Below are 21504 nucleotides of genomic sequence, written 5' to 3'. Positions count from 1 at the left end.
GCTCCATCACAGGTTCCTGTTGTCGGCAGACCTCCGGCAAGCCTCTTTAATAACTGAAAGCTACGTTACAGCAAACACATAAACACTCAGATGCTGCGAACTTACCCCGAGTATTTGGCGTAGGTAGAAGTGTTTCTCCTCGTATTTATACGTGCAGTAAGTTGCGAAAAATATGGCCGTGACGGCACCTGTCCAGATGACCTGAAAAGATAGAAGGAAGACAGCGTCAGAAAAATGTTTCATTTAATTAGTTATTTATTCACCACAATGCCATCTCCAAGGCAAGGTCCGTGGAAGGGTGGGCACTAAATCAGTAAACATCCAGATAGTACACAGTTAAAGAATAAAAAACAACCTTTCAAAAGGATGCTACACACGAAATATTAAGCACGTTAATGTAAGTACAATACACTTAAATATATTAAACGATAAGCAACAGACATCAAATACTAAGTTCACCCAACGTCTCAAATTTTCCCACTTCAACCCACACACCATCAAAACCTTTCCACTCAACTACCGACCGTGGAAAGATTGAGTATTTAAAAGCAGGCGCCAAAGTAAAAGTATTTCTGCGTCCCGTAGCATAACCAGAAGAAAGTGTGACATATTCATTATTGTTTGCTTTTTAATCTGCCTCTCACAGCTTTAAAGAGGAAACGCAAGCACGAAATCATTTTTCCGGCTGTTAATGGCCTGAAGCCTTCAGTATTCCTTAGTGTAATAATGGACGTAATGCCATACTAACTAAACACAAACTTGACTGTTTTTTCTTGCAGCCTTTCCAGTTTACTGATATGACAGGAATGGATAAATCCAATATTATATTGCCATATAGCACGGGACTAGACGAGATACGAAGACATGGGTTCAAATAATGTAATTTCTTCATGGCGTTATTAGCTGTTGGGTAAAATGATGTTCCCAACGCAGATCATGAGTTGCGTGAAGAACTAGTTTTCTGAAACTCAAAGAAGTTGATTTTCATCTGCTGAATAATCAACAATTAATTAACGCTTATTATTTCCCATAGACATAGGGCACAAAATAAATCCCACATATCTGCCACGCACCACACGATTTCCAATTGAGCTGAACGTTCAGCTCAACTTCATTATCACGTGAATTTACAACAAAGTACAGTACGCAGTCTTCACCATAGAACAGGAGTTTTGTTCTACAGCCATCAGCAATGCCATTTATGTGAAACCACAAAAGTAAGGATCCCAGTACCCTACCTTGAGAATACCCCTGACCATACCCTGCTACAGCCGGTAAGAATATAAAATGAAGTTGTCTAAAAACAACCTAAAGATGTCATGACGTAAGCTGTGCTTGAAGCCAGTAACAAAGCAAATTTTTTTAGTAATCTACGCAGTAATAAAGAGTTTCGAGTGCAAAATCTTATCAAATATCTTGTCTAAGTCCAAGACAATGCGTATTTTTGACTTCAGTCATTTAGAGCACAAGCCAAATCGTAAACTGCTTCAGCGTGTTGGGTCGCGCTAAGCTGTGCTGAGCTGATGAAAGATTGGAATGAGTATCAAGAAATAAGGTAATGTGTTTATCAGCGATGTACTTTAAAAGAGTTAGGTGGTGGGCTAGTTGGTTGTCGGACATAGTAAAAGGATTCTAGCGCCGAGACAAACAACAGACAAAAAAGAAGAAAGAAGAAGCGCCCGGTGTTGTCTTCTGTCTTTCTTGTGTGTCGCTCGCATCGGCAATAGAATCCTTTTATTATAAGTGATGTGCTGCAGTAACTTACAGTAATTACAGGTTAGGGCAAGTGGCTGATAATTTGAAATAAGTTGGTGTTCCACTTTTAAATAACGGCTTAATTTTGGACAGCGTCCAGTCGCCCGGCAACGTACCGGACGAGAGGGATGAACTGAAAATGACCGTCAGAAATTTACACGACTATTGTGCATCCTATTTAAAAAGGCACAGGGCATTTCATCATGTCCAGAGTTTTCTATCTTTTCTAAATTTAATAAAAACTAAATACGCACGATTCAGCTATTTTGAAATTATGAATGGCAGAGCGAATTTCAAATTTACCGAAATGAGGTGTGCATAAGTTTTCGCATGTGAAGGCCGGTTTTAAAGGCTCGTTGCACATATCTGAGACTACTATTTCGTCAGACGTTAAGCGACTGTTCATCATGAAAGTACCGGCACGAGATGTTTTTGGGGATGTGAATCTGAAGAGCTGAGCAGGTGATTCCCTTATCATCCTACTTGAGTGAATATTGCAAAAATCATTCTATTCCTGGTGAATTTTGTTCTTTAGCTTCGCAGAAACGAGCCTAGTTTAATCGCGTCGGTTTCGAGTGTTGCGCTTCTTGTTTTCTTTTTGAGACAATTAACTCCTCTTTTGCAACGAATAATATCTCCCGTAATCCATAGATTCGACACTTTAGTTTTCCTAAATTTAAAGGTAACGAAAAGATGAATGCAAGCATGCATAGCGTTCCTGAACTTCAACCACATCTAATTACGATCATAAGAATCGTTAGTAGCGCTATTTTGAATCACATCAAATGATAGTTCCAATTTAGCTATAATGCTAACGTCATCGGCAGAAGGAAAAAACTGGCAAGCGAGCTGAAGGTAAGAAGCAAGCTGTCAACGTAGGATCCACCAGTGAATTTCCTAATGGCTTGTACATCTAGTGTTGCAAATCAAATAACGTAGCGCTACCTCGCTTCCCTAAGGTATGGCACAGTTTCTTCTAAGCATGGGTTTCAATGCCCAGGGAAGACATCCGAACCTGTTGACATCATGGCCGTGTATCTACACAGTCGACGCCGTTGCAAGTCGCTGCCATAACGAAAGGCACGCAGAGTTCTGCGAGTGCTGTGGAGTGAGTGTACCATTGTTGCATCATGAACCGAAAAACAAGTCATTTCTTTAGCTGTTAGTTCTCTGCGACCATTTAGTAAAATAGGGCACCCTTTAACGCGATAAGTTTTTGGCTTGTAAAAGAGTGCACACTGAAGAAGTTGGCGCGTAACAACGAGGACAAGCGAGACAAACAAAGACGAGAGCTTTTTTTAGACGAAGTGGCCCACCAGTGACGAAATGTTGAGTCATTTGTCGTTCTGCCACTGACGATACGCAGCTGGTCCATAAAAAATGCACCACACCGACCTCAACATTCGGCACAGTCGTTTTCGGTATCCCGCCGAGGATTACAAAAACCCTGTGAGCGCAAGCACATCCGTAGGGCACAAACCATAAAGAAGATGCCAGGAAAAGATCCTCGCCTTGCACGCGCACACAGAAACGGCTGCAACAATCACTGCAGGGTCATTGAAGTTAAATAAGTTACAAAAAAGAGCCTGATGTACTAGAAATAACACTTAGGAGAGCAGAAAGTTGGGATAGTTGGTTGATATGCATACTGAAGAAGTTGGAGCGGAACAACGAGGACAAGCGAGACAAAGACGCACATTTTAACCCAGTAAAAACGCTTCTTCGCTCGAACAGCCGCCGTCAAACATGGTTAGCTCGTTGAAAGAACACTGTCTAAAATTCTTTCACAGTACAGGTCCCACTTCACAGCGTGTCCAGTGCAAAACCGAGAAAATGTAGGGATCATGTTGCAATGCACGCATTCCCTGACGAGCAGTACTTGCCATTGCATGACTAGTCCATTCTAAGGGCATTGGATCATCGTGTTACCAGAATGTCAGCGGTAACATGGACAGAGCAGGATAAAAGCGGAGCAAGACAACAGTGGTCAATGGAAAGCCCCTCTTTCGGCCAATTTGCATATCACCTGCGCCTATCCGGAACGGGGGAAACGCGAATGGTAGCAGCGCTGCAGGCGTCGGCGCGCACCAAGCAGTGATCATCATCATCGCTAACGCTTATACAGAGTGCACAGTAACGGCCAAAGCCTTTATCATAGCGCACATTACAACGAACAAGAAAATATTGAATACGCTAAATACTGTGCAAATGCAAAAAAACATCTAAATACGATGCAATATAGATAAAGGATATGATAAATAAGAGAGAGAGACACAAGACAAGTACGGCCAGAGTCGCCAGTCACAATATTAGAGCAACAAAATTAAAGCGGAATCACAGATAGTAGAAATCCTGAGGGAACACTTAAGCCCCGCCTTAAGAGTATGACGCGATAGCGTTAATGGGTGCCAACAGCGGCCTGTGGTCCCCTTCGAATATCATTTCGTATACATAGGCACTGTTCTTTCTTTCACCGAAGCACAACATTTATGTATACCTGGAAATGGCATTTCTCTACTTTACAATCTTAGATCGCGGGGAGTCATACTTCTCCTGGCGCAGTGGTGTAGCGGTTAAGCGATGCGCCACTGTGTGTTACACTACTGGCTGGGTTACACATATCCACCGAAGGGGTTTGTGAAACCCATGTTGCTCTACCCGAGCAACCTCTCGCGACCAGTCGTTAATTTAACTGCCACGGTGGTCAGGCTGTGATGACATCACAATGTCACGTTACCTGCGTGGCAGGCGGGTCACGTGCTTTTTTGCTCACAACGCCGACGATGACGACTTCGGCGATGCCGGCTTTTCGGCGCAACAGGAGCCTTAACGATATAGCGTTCAAACACATAGAGTATATTGGGACAAAAAAAAGAAACAAGAAAAGACTGTCCCAGCCCGCACCACTAAGTAAAATGGGCTTAGCGTTCAAATATAGTCGCAACTATACGTAACCGGAAACCAACAACGTACGCAGTCAGCGTCGTACTACAGAAGGACGGCAAAAATATGTCGACTTCAGGCGCCTTTTCCTTCCTGTCACCGCTTTAGAATGCTCACGAAGTTTACTCATCCGTGTGCAAATTTTCTCGACCTCATACTTAGCTGGGATTTTATTTTCGCGATCTAACCGCCGGTCTTTCGACCTTATTACTAACGGGGCACTTCCTGGGCCTTACATCGTAGTGGGAATCAGGCGTGAGAATCTGGACCGCCTCCGTCTCACAAACAGGATAAACTTTCCCCTGTACTAATACTGATTGGCTTCCGCCTTGTTTTCTTCTTCGCTAGGCGCTGAACACCACGGCACAAAGCACGCGATAACCACGGAGCCTCTTCGGCTTACAGCACCAAGCCTCAGCGTTTAAGGCTTAGTTCCCAGGAAGTACTGTTAAAAGCTAGCAAAGAAGGTATATGCGCTTGTCTCCTTGAGCCGAACTCCGCACTTAGTTGAGCCTTTCTAACCATTTTTATGCGTTGCGCCTATGTGTGTTTTAATTACTCAGGCTATTTTAAGCAGGTAGCCGGAACGTATACGGTGCTCTCTAGCAGCGTAACTATGGCGGTGGTGGTAGCCTCTGGGTTAATTTAAAATGCATGGGGTTCTTCAATGTGCGCCGCAATAAGCGTCAGAGTGAATCAGTAACGTCTTCGAGTGCTGTGGGATCGCATGCATGTTGGAATATATTGCAACTGTGAGAGTCGATCCCAGCCTCCATTGCACATTCGCCCCACTCGACGTATGTCGCAGACTTCAGAGAACATATTTGGACCTGAAGACGTGCAGAATCAAGAACTAGTCTTGCTGATCCGCTAGAACGCAGTGAAGTTCCGCAATTACGCATTCAAGTGATATTTCGCTACTTTTTTTTTCGCTACTTCCCCTACTTTCTTCAGCCCGCTTTCTTCCGAAGGGCGCTTTCTCGGTCTTCCACAAAGGGTTCTGCCTTTTTGTATCAAAGCAACCGAAGTAGCCGTTACGCGTGTTATTTTCTCTCTTATTTCAGCCCGATGTGCTGGACATGGAGGTTAGAAGCGAATTTATCCGTGTTCAAAGCGCACTTAAGGACAGTGAAAAAAATCAGTTTGGTCTTAATGCAGCAAGTCAACGGAGATGTAACAAGGACCCCTGGCGATCCCCAGATCAAACTGAAAAATCGATAGCTATACGCTTGACATTCTCTCTGAGGTAGTTATCAGAACCAACATAAAATGATCGCTATATTCGACGTAACTGCGCGTATGCACTGTTTGGATTAACCTAACCTTCCTGTCAGTCTACTACGTTTAATCGTACCGCCGAGCGCGGCCTTCGGGAGACAGTAGGCGTGCACTGGATAAAATTTCAGCGCAAATCGTTACGAGAAACGCGTTGATCAGGCACACAAAAATACCTCGCCGCTTTATCTTTATACATAATTTTGGGCTTTCGACCTCATGAAGGCCATCTCAGCAGCAACCAGAGTAGCGCTAAGCTTGTAACGCAATATTCAAGACCTAACTGTCTACGTCGTTCGGCGCACTTTTATTGCCGGCACGGAACGTCTCTCGATGCAGTTTGTGGGTCAGATCAGATCGATGCTCACGACCGGCGTGGTTTTCTTGATTCTCGTCCGATCGCGGAACAACACCAGGAAAAGTCCGCGTTCGTTTGCCATTGCTTTCTTCTACATCGCGTATCCGTGAATGTATTTTCTATATATTAATTTTCTTGTTCTTGCAGCGTCCCAGCTGCAGAGGTGGAGTTATGCGGCGCCGAGAGCCGCTTACGCTATAGCCGCGTGCACTGTCCCTCGAGGCTGGCTTCTGGGCTGGCGGGGCGATTCAGCGCTGTCGATAACGGTAGCAGCGATAACATCAGCGGCGGCTAAGAAGGGTAGGGCGCGCCAGCCGAAGCAGGAAACTGATAGCCCGCTTCAGATGGCCGGCCGGCAGCGCCGAGCGCTTACAAGGCACAGTCAGCGGAGTCGATTACGCCGCGCGGATTATGTAAGAAAGCCGGCGTGGGATCCCGTTTTAGCTCATAGTTTGAGCGCACCCGAGCCTCTCGCCATAGGCGATATGACGCTGTCCGAGCTTGTTGCGGACCGGGCTTCGTGGGCGAAGCACCGGAGCTTCCGCGGAGACGCCGAAATTCAAAGGTTATTCTGCACGCAATGCGGATTAACAGCAGTGGTGCCCGGGCAGCGGGCAAGAGTCGACGGCGTGATTCGGTCGATGCCCTCGCACACGGAAAGAGGTGTACGTGAGCTTTTTTCCTTTTGTAGCGATAGCTACATTACGGTAGCATTTCGAGCCTTCAGCGTGGCGGCGCCACCACCCATTGGCTGCACCGCCACGCTGTCACGTGGTGCGAAGCCGCTGCCGGCGGCGCGCCGCCGTGGCTGGTCACGTGGTTGGTCACGTGACAGCCACGTGATGCGGAGCAGCTGCTGCTGCCGGCTGCGAGGCGCGCCGGCGAAACCGAGCTGCAACCACTGTGCGCATGCACCGTGTCAAGTGGGACGAAGATGATGAAGAAACGCCCAGCGAAACGGAGCGGCGAATGACTTTTCCATTCAACTGAGCAAGTTCCATTCGGCCAGCTGTAGCTACCGCGTCACTCCAGGCTTAACCAGAGCTAAACCGCCGCCAATTTTTTGGCATGATGAAAGTCAATGGCCTTTTCCACTTTAATTTCTCAGTTCGCAAAGACAAATTACAAGCATCTTCCTCCATTTGAACGTAGACAAACAATGCAGTAAGCCTGCTTCACAGCAGCTGCACGTACTCGCAGCACGCGTTACAAAAACTCAAACACTTTCAGTATAATATCTTTATTAACAAATGATTTTACAAAAAAGAAGAACGTAATACGTGTTGGGGAGATAGTAATTAATGTTATCAGTAAATTATGGTTGCTCCACTAGTCAGAATTGCAACTATAGAAATCCTCCAGTTTAGCAGTGCCAGGAGATCTTTCAAAACCCAGCCGCTAACCACCAGGCATAAAACTAAGTGCACGCGCATCCAACGGTCGCTTTCTGTGACCTCGGCTAACAATATTTGACTGCTGGAGCAACAGTTAACTTGCAGGAGCACTTAAGCCTTTGTTGCATGTGTTATTCCTGGCGGCACTGAATGACGGGCCGCAACGCGCAACAGCCCTAACGCCAGTTGAAACTATTATGCCCGACCATTAATTACGATCATGTTAAAGCACATTGCCACGCAACATTAAACGTGTAGCTCGTGTATCCAGTGGTCCATCCCTTGTGGTGCAAGATAAGCTTTCGTCATAAAACGGAAGGTAGATCTACTGTTATACTTGGGACAGACGAACAAATCTCAACGTCGAGCAAGATGTTAAACAGCACAAGAAATAAACCAGTCTGATGTGTACATCCATGTTGATGTATTTTTGACGCATACGTATTCCTACAGTGATCCCTGGTATTTTTTCTCCACATAGCATCAGCCAAGGCACCCACGGCAAAGGACTTCACATGGGAAAAGTGTGTGTTACATAGCGCAACAGTGTCAGGCTTCGGGTCCACTGTCTCTAGGGAATTCGCTGCATGCGTTACTAGAAGACGTTGGAATTTACGGTTTTTATATTTTGAAAATTCGGCGGATTTTTTTTTTTGGCTGTTTGTTTCAGAACGTATTTTTGGGTACCGGCTAGTAATATTTCCTGGGGAAGAATTACCGGCTTCTTTCGGTGATATATGTGCCATCCCTCTGCGCTCAATAGTCGCATATATTTTATTTCGGGTTCTTTGGTAGAAAGGGCAGCTCATATACAGGTATTTAACTCGAAAACAATTGTATCTAGAGCATCAGTTAAAAATAGAATACTGTCAGGTAAAACAAATTAAGGACATACAAGCTAACGATCGGGGCCTAGAAAAAAATGTAAAGCGAAGTTTTTTCTGCGGAAACACAGTTGCAGAAACACCCAAATAAACGAGAAAAAACAATCAAAAGCAACAGAGGAGTAACACATTTACGCTGGTCTAGGTCAGGCAAGTGGAAGCAGGCCTTTCTGTCTGCGCCTTCATGTATAAATAGCTGTATCTGGTTACGATAAATGCAATCGCATACTTTGCTTACGACCCACTCTTCATTCATTCAGCCATGGCAACAACCCTTACAAGTAGTAAATGCTCCACAAGAATTGAATGCCGCGAAAAATTACAACGGACGAAGTCCAGAATGAGCAAGACGGACTGCCATCGCGTGTGCGTATGGTGATTCCAGCGATTAAATTTCCACTGAACCGTTGCGGAACCCGCGACATGCTACTTTATTGTGACGCTTGTTCATAGCTTCCGGTTTAACGGACACTTGTTGCGTTTCCATACATTGTCGCTGCCCTCACATGCCGTGCGAAAGGTCTTGTCAGAGCAACTCCTGTCTCATCAGAGTAACGGCTCTGATAAGTTGATGACAATGTGTGAGTAGAAGATGCTACGCTAACATACGAAGCTTGACGTGGTAATGACGCATGTTGGTCACTATGTGGGATGTCGTTCCTGCTGAAGGACGAATCCCAACATAAAACAGAATGACTTTATTCGGTTAGCGACGGAAACATACGAGCATACCAACGCTAACAAAGATAATTTATTTCTACACCAGACAATATTTATACATGAATAGTACATAAGGTAATCTCGAAACCACAGGAGCAAGAAAAATGGTCAAAGCAGTCACCAATTTGGACAGACAGAAACAGGTACCGAACAGGCCAAAAATCTATGTACAGTAAATACCATGGCACGGTCTCTCTCAAAATCCTACGCTCGTGTCAGGTAGCGGAAGGAAAACATCCGCACTTCTCAGCCGGCAAGCCTCTTTTTGTAGCCATCGTCGGTGCGGCACGCCACGGGTGACGCAGCGGTGGCGCTGTGTTTTATCGGTAATGCAGTCCAGCGTGTGGCCGTGTTACGCTGGGCCGGATGATAACAAGGCGGAGGCTGCGCGGAAATATGCGCAGAGTGTGTCGCCACAACAACTTAATCCAGCGATCCCGGTGTCCCACAGCGGTCCTGGCTTGCACATTACAGCAATTATTCTTTTACCGAGTGTAACTCGCACTCGATAGCCAGGAAGACTTTGCTTACATCCAAAAGATACTGATCTCTTTCGGTTAAAACCGAATCTCAAAAATTGTTGGTTTTTCCTGATCTGAACCGAAAACTCCTGCCTCTAATTACTACCTTACCTACTCTCGGCAGAGGTATTCTGCTGCGTGCATAGGGCAGTGGATAATAGGAAACGCGAAACTCCGCGAACCCTATTGTCAGCGGAGTCGCGGACCCTATTGTCAGCGACATGCAGCGATGGCGTAAAGGTAGAACATCCGCCTCGCGTGCAAGAGGACCGGGGTTCAAATCCTGGTGCTGCGCAATTCTCTACCGGGTTTCAAAAAAAAAAAATCCGCGTGTCGATGGAATTGCATAACCAGGCCTGGAGTGCGGCCTGATCTCGGTGACCAGAACCGACAACACACTCTCTCACCAGAGCAGGATTTGGCCACCCTGGTGTAGTACTTGGTCGCAACCTTCTATGATCAAACCAATAAACCCTCGGCCCTCAGTCCCCAGCGACTGCGGAGCAACTGACCACGGCGGCGGTCAGACCTGTGACGCAGCGGAGGGTGCTAAGAATCTCTGGCTCCGGACAGACCGCCATTGGAATCTGAACCTGGCAACGTTTAACGCTAGAACTTTAGCTAGTGAGGCTAGCCTAGCAGTGCTGTTTGAGGAACTAGCAGGAATTAAATGGGATGTAATAGGGCTTAGCGAAGTTAGGAGGACAGGTGAGGCATATCAGTACTAAAGGATGGACACATACTGTGCTATCGCGGATTAGAGGATAGACGAGAACTAGGTGTGGGATTCCTCATTAATAAGGATATAGCAGGCAATGTAGAGGAGTTCTATAGTAGTAACGAGAGGGTAGCAGCTATAGTAATTAGGCTGAATAGGAGGTACAAGCTGAAAGTGGTGCAGGCATACGCACCCACATCCAGCCATGATGACAAGACCGTTGAAAGTTTCTATGAGGACGTAGAATCGGCAATGAATACAGTAAAATCGCAGTACACTGTACTGATGGGCGACTTCAACGCGAAGGTGGGCAAGAAGCAGGCTGACGACCACGCGGTAGGTGACTATGGGATAGGCTCTAGAAATAGCAGGGGAGAGTTATTAGTCGAATTCGCGGATAGAAATACTTTACGGATCATGAATACCTTCTTCCGCAAACGAGAAAACAGGAAGTGGACCTGGAAGAGCCCCAATGGTGAAACTAAAAATGAAATAGACATCATACTATGCGCTAAACCTGTCATCATTCAGGATGTGGCCGTCCTCGGAAGGGTGCGTTCTAGCGACCACAGAATGGTAAGGTCTAAAATTAGCTTAGACTTGAGGAGGGAACGGAAGAAGCTAGTGAAGAAGACCATTAACGAGTTAGCCCTAAGAGGGAAAGCACAGGAGTTTAGGATAGCGCTGCAAAACAGATATTCGGCTTTAACTGAGGAAGACGATCTTGATGTTCATTCAATGCACGATAATCTGACATCAATAATTACGGAGTGCGCAGTAGAAGTAGGCGGTAGGACAGTTCGAAAGGATACCGGGAAGCTATCTCAGGTAACGAAAGATCTGATTAAGAAGCGCCAAAGCATGAAGGCGTCTAACCCTACCGATTGAATAGAACTAACGGAGCTATCGAAGTTAATAAATAAGCGCAAGGTAGCCGACATAAGGAAATTTAATATGGAGAGAATCGAGCATGCTCTAAAGAACGGAGGTAGCCTAAAAGCAGTGAAGAGGAAACTAGGCATAGGTAAAAACCAGATGTATGCATTAAGAGACAAGCAGGGCAATGTCATTAGCAATATGGATAAGATAGTTAACGTAGCCGAAGAGTTCTATACAGACCTGTACAGTAGCCAATGTAATCAGAGCGCTAATGAGAAAGACAGCAGTGCACAGCAATGCGTCATCCCGTCAGTAACGAAAGATGAAGTAAAGAAAGCCTTAGAAGCAATGAAAAGGGTAAAAGCAGCTGGGGAGGATCAGGTAACAGCAGATCTGTTGAAGGATGGAGGGGACATCGTGCTAGAAAAACTAGCCACCCTGTATACGCAATGCCTTATGACCTCGACTGTACCAGAAACTTGGAAGAATGCAAGCATTATCTTAATTCATAAGAAGGGAGACGCCAAGGACTTCAAAAATTACAGGCTGATCAGCTTGCTATCCGTTGCCTACAAAGTATTTACTAAGGTAATCGCTAATAGAGTCAGGGCAACGTTAGACTTTAATCAACCAAATGATCAGGCAGGCTTTCGTAAAGGATATTCCAAAATAGATCATATTCACACTATCAATCAGGTGATAGAGAAATGTGCAGAATATAACCAACCTCTATATATAGCTTTCATTGATTACGAGAAAGCATTCGACTCAGTGGAAACCTCAGCAGTCATACAGGCATTTAGTAATCAGGGGTTAGAAGAGCCTTATGTCAAATTACTGGAAGATATATATATAGCAACTGCACAGCTACTATAGTCCTCCATAAAGTCAGCAATAAAATTCCAATAAGGAAGGGCGTCAGGCAAGGAGACACAATCTCGCCAATGCTATTCACCGCATGTTTGCAGGAGGTATTTCGAGGCCTGAATTGGGAACAGTTGGGAATAAGAATAAATGGAGAATACCTAAATAATCTGCGATTTGCTGATGACATTGCCTTGCTGAGTTACTTAGGAGGTGAACTGCAAATCATGATCAATGAGTTAGACAGGCAGAGCAGATCGATGGGTCTAAAAATTAACATGCAGAAAACCAAGGTAATGTGCAACAGCCTAGCAAGGGAACAACAGTTCACAATTGGCAGTGAGAGCCTAGAAATTGTGACGGAATACGTCTACTTAGGGCAGGTAGTGACAGCTGATCCGGATCACGAGAGGGAGATAACTAGAAGGATAAGAATGTGGTGGAGCGCATATGGCAAATTCTCGCAGATCATGAGTGACAGTTTACCAATTTCCCTCAAGAGGAAAGTGTACAACAGCTTAATCTTACCGGTACTCACCTACGGGGCAGAAACGTGGAGGCTAACGAAAAGAGTTCAGCTTAAGTTAAGGACAACGCAGCGAGCCATGGAAAGAAAAATGATAGGTGTAACGTTAAGAGACCGGAAGCGGGCAGAGTGGGTGAGGGAACAAACACGGGTTAATGACATCCTAGTCGAAATCAAGAGAAAGAAATCGGCTTGGGCAGGGGATGTAATGCGAAGGCAAGATAACCGCTGGTCCTTAAGGGTAACGGAGTGGATTACAAGAGAAAGTAAGCGTAGCAGGGGGCGGCAGAAGGTTAGGTGGACGGATGAAATTAAGGAGTTTGCAGGCAAAAAGTGGATGCAGCTGGCAAAAGATAGGGTTAATTGGAGAGACATGGGAGAGGCCTTTGCCCTGCAGTGGGTGTAGTAAGGCTGATGATGATGATGATGATGATTGTCAGCATGTTTAAGAGGTGGAAGATTGTTGTGGTGCCTCTTAGTATCAAGACTATGGGTGGTCCAGCTACAGCCATAAGCGTAGCTGGAGGCAGGGACTCTCGTGGCAAGATCCCGTGTTGTGCGTAGAGATATCAAGTTCGACTGCAAGATATGTGCACAGAGTCCTCCTCCAGGAGCTGAGAAGGACAGCTTCTTGGAGAGGCGCGGCCGGGCATACCGAAGGACGCGGGGGCTCACTCACGTTTGCTTACATACGTGGTGTAAAAAAACTGTAGCAACTACACTTAATCCGCAGCTCCTACGTCACAGCAGTTTTTTATTGTAGTCCGAGGAAGAATGTCCTGAAAGAATGCTGCGCAGCGGCAGAAAGCAATGCAGTAGTAAATATCTTCCGACTCCAAAGAGCACCTTTTTGGGACACACTGCTGTTTTAAACCTTAAGTGCGATGCGAATCAAGAAGAAAAATCTATCCGTCATAGCGGCTGACTGAATGCTGGGAACGCTGTACACCGCTGATATTTAGGAAGAATGAGTACAGCTGCCGCTTCAAATATACAAGCAATGAACCCTCTTCGAAGGCCCGTCTCATAGGCAATCTGGGCATATCACATAGGCAACGCTATTCAAAGCATAGTGCAAGCAACGTTTACGACGGGCGCGCTTAGAAGGCATGCCTGGCCATTATTTCTTCTTGAGCGTAATTTAGTTGAGCATGGATAAGTGGTTGGTCACTGTCATAGATTCGCTGTTTTCCACTGTGTTACATGCTTGCTTCCGCTCAGTAGTCAGGTATTTTTCTGTAGAATAGTGAAATTGAGCACTCCGCCGAAGTATCCGAAATATATGAGAACTTAAATCGTTCCTTTCTTCCCTCCGTATACTTGTCGGGACCCATCCTTTAATACTTACTGTCAAAAAGGATGGTATGAGAAGCAGTGGACAACATAAACCACATATATTTCAGACACTTCATCTGGTGGTGAGTGGGTGCACAGACAGATCTGCGTTGCGACGAGCCTGTTGTTACCGGGTTTACACTTGGTTCATTGTGCCACAAGCAAGCTGCAAAACATTTAGAGGTCATCTGCAGCGATAAAACTAAACACAGAGAGCTTTATCGCACACACGGATGACTGCGCACTTCCAAACCTACCTGAATAACGTTCATAACGACCAGCAGCTGAATGCAATTGTTTCTTACGACATATACTACTACGCATAAGCCGCCTGTCCCAGGCGAAGCGCGCGACGAAGATTTCTCTGCAATATAAAACGTGAAATTCCCAGTGGAGCGTTCCTACCACTCTGTATGTTGGGGAGTTTCGCCCAACCTCTCACTTTTACCATTCCATTACCTTGCTCCCCTTTCATCCTCACATAACAGGAGGACCCTTCCACGCACGACCTATTCAAAGGTATGCCGTAAGCGCTCGCACCTTGACTGCCGGAAGGCGGTCGACAGTGCGGAACGGGCAAGAAAGGGTGCCGGAGTAACAAAACTTGGGGCCTTCGCGGGACGTCAGGCGAAACGGGGCGTACAACAGCAAAAGGACCGGCGTCGGCGAGTACAGTTCCGCGCAGCGGTGCCTGCACTTGTTGGGCTCTACAGGAGGCGCTGGAAGAAGAAGCGCGCACTGTGCGGTACATGCATCTCCCTACGTTCGGCTTCCTGCAGTAGTGCGTCTGCGGTAGAGTGCCCCGTAGTACTCCTGCGAAAAACACTGCTGGGCAGCAGTGTTTTGCGGATTAAGCGCGTCTTCTTCGATGATACGCATCGAAGCGACGTGCGTTATTAGGGCTGTACATGACGCGGCGCTGAAGGATAACGCCGCCTGTGCAAAGTAGGGTTAGGCACGCGCCCTTCTAAGAGATTACTTTTTTTCCAACCTAGCAGGAAAATGGACGGCGAGTGAGGGGGCAAGCAGCGGTGGACAGCCGCGTTTTCCGGGGTCGCGCCTTCGGTTCACGTAACACATTTCGCTCTCGTCAACTTTCTTTTTTTTTTTTTCCTCTCTTAACGGTGACGCCGTCTCTTTCACGTGGCCTCCCTGCCCGTCACTCCTCACCGGTGCCTGTAAATGCTCGCGCCAGGTTTGTTTGTCCTACGTCGGCAGGTGCGAGCGATGACGAGAAAAATGTGGGGGAAGGGGGGATGGTTAGAGGGATGTGGTTTCAGTCCTTTCGCTCATTTCCCACCCCCGGTGTGCTAGTGAGACGGCTGCGCGCCTCAGTTGCCTGTGTGCGTACCTGTCACGACGGTGAAGCGCAGAGATGGCAGCCGGCTGGCGCTGATTGCACGTAAGGTGTTTGACAGGGAAAAAAAGCAGAACGAAGAGCTCGCTGTAGGCGCGCTTTTACAGAGGATCGGTCCGGTCCTTGCATGCAGCCAACGAACGATTTTTTTTAAATAATCAGATCATTGGTGATATACAGGAACAACCCGTGTTTTTCAGTTTCCGTGAGCACTCTGCCGACTGCAGATATAAGCGGTGTCGTTCGCGGTTCGTTTGAATGAGCAGGCTGAAAGTGAGTGACCCTCACTTTTCAGCAATGTTGTGCCCTATTTTGCGCTCTTGCTTTTCTCTCTGCTCATAATAACACTGCTGTATTATCGTTGATGTTGTTCTCGCTGCTGAGGTTCTCGTCGTCGCTGTTGATGTTGTGATGGCTTTAGTTCCGGCCACCCACTAGTCGCATATGTGACATGTGTATCACATGAAAGATCAAGTCCTGTTGATTCTTCGACAAACAGCCCTTTGCACACTTCGCGCAGTGTTGTAAAGTTTGTCACTCGAGATGTGTTCACGGGCCGAAGGCCGAAGCAGTTCCTAGACAAAACTGCAGTGCAGGGGGTTGGCTGACATTAACGGCAGTTTGTTTGACAACCCTTCTAAGACAGCAGGCCTAATGGCGGCGCCTTAAACAATGGAGCTAAAGCAGCCTCGACAAGCGTACCTCCGCTCCGTACCAATCAAGAGGGTTCCTAACCGGCAAACTAGTTGCGTTTGCTGCAGCAAAACACTGGCTGGCGTAGGTGTACAAGCACACAATGGTAGGAAAACAGAAAAAAGTTGCCGCCACCGTCTGGTTAGACGTTGAAGGAACGAGCGTTAGCTGTTTGGTTTACTAAGATTGATATGAATGGTATTAAAGTGAGGTACATCAAGGGAAATACGAATTTGTACGTTTTTTACGTCAATTAATTACCATTATTGGCGGACATCTTGGATTTATAAGTGACGTCCCCAATCAATCACCAATTGGATATCGTACACTACAGTCTGCATTACCGGGGAGCCGCGTCCTACGACCAAGGAGGAAAGCTGATCTAAACGTCACCTTACAAAATACTGCCCCTCTACATCTTCCCATTTGACTGAGCTCAAGTGAACAGAGATGATAAATTACTTCTTTAATTGATATCTCAATAGGATCTAAGTTGTCCACTATGTCGATATTGCCAAATCAACACGCGTGCACTAATTAATTTTTCTTTCTGGATATCCTAAATGTGTTCAAAGTGCAGCTGCCTCCAATTCTTCCTCTAATGCGCCCTTCCTCGTGTACAGGTGGGCGTAATGGGAGTCTTTAATTCACGGTCTACAAGCCAAATTCATTTTTTCATGGAGCTAGAAAAAGGGTTCCTACAATCATTCGTCTGAAAAATAAAAAGGTATACTCCTGACTCACGTTCCGGTAGTAAATATTGGTGCCCGAAAGCTGGATGTTTCACTTCACATTTTTTCGGATTGTATTCCCTCGCTTTTATTCCCGTGTAGCAAAACTTGAGGTCAGCAAAGGAAAAACCCATCCTGCTGCTGTATGTCAGGCAAGCTAGCAAGATTTCGAAAGTAACACAGAAAAACTAGTCACCGAGAGCGTTGAAGAAATACTTTCAAAGCACACCCCAGGTTCTTCGACAGCATTACTTTAAGTGGTCGCCGTAACGTGAAATTCAGCCCCTCGACCCGGACTTGCTCCTAGCGCCTATCCCTTGTCGTTTCGTTTCCGGGTGTCCTGCCTCGACGTGTCCCAGCGATTCCACCCTTTGAGCCCGCGGGCCGCTCTATTCACAGTCCATCGCGTCAGCCTGGAACTCGTCGTCGTCGCGTGCGGCGCTGAGGCAGAGGGAGGGAGGGAGGGGGGGGGGGGGGGGGGACCTGACGCGGAGATAATCACGTTCTCCGCTTTCGCGGCTGTCACGTATAGGGCGCGCCCGTCATCCCCATATATTCGCGCGCCTGTACTGAATAAAAAAATGAGTAATATGACAGAATGAGGAGTTCTTTCAGGTTCTTTCAGTGGGTCAGATTTCCTGACTCGCTCACGTAACGTTGTCGGGAATTTGAGCGCCCTTGATACCAAATGATTTCGTCGAAGCATTCAGGGGCGAACTGAATCTTGACTGCTGCTACGTCAAGTTGTCAGTGAAGGAAGCGGAAGAAAACTACAGTCCCTTTCTTAGGTCAGAACCATGACTGTTCAACGCCGCGAAGCAGTCGCAGCGCAGAAGGGCTTGGAGTGTATAGTCTCCGAGTTGGCAGCGACAGGCTTTTTGTCGTAACACCACGTCAAGAGCTACGGACATTTCGTGGTGTGGAAGCAGCCGCTACGAGGCCCTTTTGTGTACTTCCTCCTGGTACCCAGCCTCCTGATCCTGTTCCTATACCACCATGTGAGAGATCTCATCAGCACCAATCACCGTTAAAGGGACACTATAGGGAAATATCAAACTAAGCAAGATGAATGGAGCACTCCTCGGGGACACTGCCGACGTTTTTTTTTTTTCTGTGCGGAAAGCACGCTGCTTTGCTGAGAAAATAGGAGATGAAATCCCTGAAACCCTTGCACTGCTAAACCGCCAGAGAAAAATGAGCGCAGTTACGTCTTTTCTATTACGCATTTGCAATGGAGCTCTAAAACCAATCAGAGGTGCCAAAGGCCGGACACGCTGCCAGAAAGCGGAGCTATAGCCCGTCGGTAGATGCAGTCGTCACGGTGGCAATGTGCAAGTGCCTGCCGCCTCAGCCCCCCACCAAAAAGGTAGGTGATCTGCGCTGCATCGCGTGCTTTTGTGTTTCGTTGCAACGCACGCGCACGGAAGAAATAATAGCTCCGCCGTTGGGAAAGAAACCACGTGAAGTTATCGAGGGCGGCAGCAGATTGCAGAACGAACGAACATATTGCGCGCGGGCAGGTATGCAGAAGCGACGACGACGCGAGCGTGTTGTCTTGGGTGCGTTGTGTGCTGTCGTGAAGTGCGCACGTAAGCTTCTAGGAATCCACAAAAGCACGCGAGCAGAAGACGCGCTCCAACGTATTTCATTCGAAGCGGAGAATTGCACTCGCATTTGACATCAAACGGCGCACTGTGCTGTCGATTATAGTGCGTTAATTGACAAACTACGCAGTACGGATGATCAGAGGCCACCCTTGTGATTGAGATATGATGTGCTCGCTGCGATTTCTGTGTTCCTGGATTGCTTTCTGTGGTTTGTAAGCGGAAAAAAAAAATCAGGGTACGTTCCGTCCAACCACCTACCGCCTCTGGTCTATCGCTGTCGACAGGGAAAGCACGCATATCTCGACGAACACACATTAGCTGGCAGATTTTTTTGCAGGAAGCGCTTATATCGTCCATGCCAGTTTGGCTACACGTGGCATCAGTGTGGTATAAAGCTTCGTCTTAAAAAGAGAGTACTCGAATGAAAGGCGCTAAAATCCAGGCTTGCGTTCAGGCACCTCACGTACTCATGTCCATCGTTCTCGGACAACAATTTTGAAAATTGAAAAATTGTAATCTACTGTTATGGTAATGTTGAAGTTAATGGTCCATTCTTCTGATACGTAGCAAAATCTTAATTTAAAGTGTTTCCATCGATCGCATCGAACAGTTAAGACTGCCACAGAAAACCAATTGGGATCAATTCTGATGATAGAGACAGCGTTAATAGCAAAAAAAAAAAATTGGAAGACTGCCGTTGGGTGATCTGCGGATATATTGATTGTTATAGTGAAATGTTACTTTACATGACAAAATTGCGTTCGTAAATGGTTTCCCGCTCAAAAATATTTTTGTCCGGAATTGTTGGGTAAGCCATACATGGTTATCCGCGCTGAGAAACTTTTTCCTTCAGTGAGGCAACTAAGAGGTGATGTTGCATGCATGTCATACTTTGCCGATATTTTTCAGCATATCCGCCATTCCACTGCGCAGCAAACACAAAATACCACTTGCTCGCATCGGGCTTCACATGTTTGTGGCGTGCGCGCATGCACGTGTCTGCATGAGTGCGTATTAACAAACAAAAAGCAGACACCACGATTTCAGAACGCCCGCTGCCAGTAGAAAGTAACCAGTTCGATGGCTCAAGCGAGCACAAAACAGCTTCACCGACCACCTAGAAAACCCACAGGAGAGTGACTGCCGCTGAAAGCTCGCAGTTCTGAACTTGCTACGTACAATGGCCACGGGCCGCCTGAGTGCACAAAATGCGAGGCAAACAAATCAGCGCTCGTTCCTGCATCCAGCGTATCTCTGCGTCTTCCGTTTCGCGTTATTTTAATAATTAGAAGACTGTTTACATACTTGATTGTGGTTCTGACGGCTGCAGAATATGCCGAAGCCCAGTCGGCGTCTTCGTAGGACGTAGCAACCGCAGCCTAACTTCATGCATTCTCCTGACGGCCAATAAGAATTAATCAGGTAGGCTAGGGAGCTGACCGAGAAAATAACATGTGTGGGGAGACGATCCTGTGCGTCTGTCCCACCTGGGCTTGGGGGTTCGCGCTCTGTTACAGAGGCGGAGCGTACTACAATACTCGCCGCGAGTAGGCAAATACCTGGGAATATCCTTCAAAAATAGTCTCCACGGAGGAGGCCTGGCTTTGGTGGTACACGAGTGGAACGGAGCTATCCCACTCTACGCGTATTCGAAAGCCGCGGGTACCCATTAAGCCCGAACCTGCGCTACTGCTGGGGCTTGAAGCTTTTTGAAGCTAGATGGCTTGGAGAAGTAGAGTTCCTGATGGCGAACCGCGTTTTCAAGCCACATTTCAAAACCGAAGCTCTAGTAGGCCTGCTTTGGCTTGACCCAAACACATAATAATCCTTGCTGTCTTCAAATATTATTAGGCCAAAATTTGCCCACTTATGAGCTTAAAAGCGCCATCGGACTACATTCGGGTTTTTACGGCACCATGCGGTCGCGCCCTAGCAGGTTTCTAGGACTAATCCAATCACAGAAAATGATAGCCGAAGCGCCGTCGAAAGCAAACGCTACCTTCTTCCTCCTCGGACGACGTCTAGACACCTTCCGCCGACGCGCATCCCGTCGCACTCGGGTCGAGAAACGGAAAAAAAAACAAAATGAAGAGATGAGCGCGACAGGCGATCAGTCCTTGCCACAAAAGGAAAACCGCAAGACCCTCCTCAGCAAGCACCCAAGCAGAGAGCGGCGCGACCTGCCGGAAACGGCTACCTCCGCCCCCCTCTGAAGTCGAGTGCCGCGGTTCTTCAGAAAACACCGGCCAGCTCACACGCGCTCGAGAACAGCGCGTAACGCTCCCTGTGCTGGCTTCACGACCCTGCCCGCGCGCGTCTTCGCCGTCGCCGCGGAACGGCCCGTCGGGGGTTGAAAGGCCAGGCGCCCAAGAGAGGGTGCTGCCGTTGCGGTTGACGTTGAGGGGAGTCGGGGCGAACGGGAGGGGGTGACCCCGATTTTCGGTGAGCGCGAGCGCCCGCGGAGGGCCACGGCTTCGGAAGAACGTTGCGTACAGCCACCGCGGCAAGGCGTACAAGTCCTGCAGATACCACGGTGTGCAGTCCGGCAGCGCACGGCCACGGTGGGGCGCACTGCGGCGCGCCATTGTCCGCGGCCGGTGGCACGGATCGCGCTCCGCTGCGCGCCCGTGTCACGACCCCCGCGATGCACTGCTTCGCTCGCTGTAAGCGGCTGTGGCCGATCGCCGCTGTGATGTGTTACAAGCGCGCCTCTCGGATGACCTCTTGTTCTTCCCCTGAGCAGATGGTCGGGGATACCCCGTGGCCATTCGTCGCCGTCGTTTGCTGGGCATGGTTTAGACGCCCTCATAACCAGATGGGGTTACGACTTCTGAGCGAAACTTTCCTCTCTTTCTTCTTCACGGTGTAGTGGTACTACTGTTCGCAACTGCATAGCCCCCGACCTGCCCTGACAAAGTGGCTATGCGGCTTCGGGCCATGTGGG

The 21504-nt window shown here is 47.5% G+C and overlaps 1 protein-coding gene across 1 annotated transcript in view; it reads right to left on the bottom strand.

Annotated features, from left to right (window-relative positions):
• LOC144099448 (NADPH oxidase 4-like) overlaps positions 1-21504 on the bottom strand; it is a 147633-nt gene that overhangs the window by 37668 nt on the left and 88461 nt on the right. Inside the window, exon 2 of the mRNA XM_077632751.1 lies at positions 106-201. Coding sequence (XP_077488877.1) covers positions 106-201 — 96 coding nt within the window. The remainder of the gene's footprint in view (positions 1-105; positions 202-21504) is intronic.

This window comes from Amblyomma americanum, chromosome 7 (genome assembly GCF_052857255.1).
Source record: "Amblyomma americanum isolate KBUSLIRL-KWMA chromosome 7, ASM5285725v1, whole genome shotgun sequence".
Lineage (NCBI taxonomy): Eukaryota > Metazoa > Arthropoda > Arachnida > Ixodida > Ixodidae > Amblyomma > Amblyomma americanum.
The sequence above is the reverse complement of the archived record's forward strand: the minus strand, read 5'-3'. Positions and strand labels throughout refer to the sequence as shown.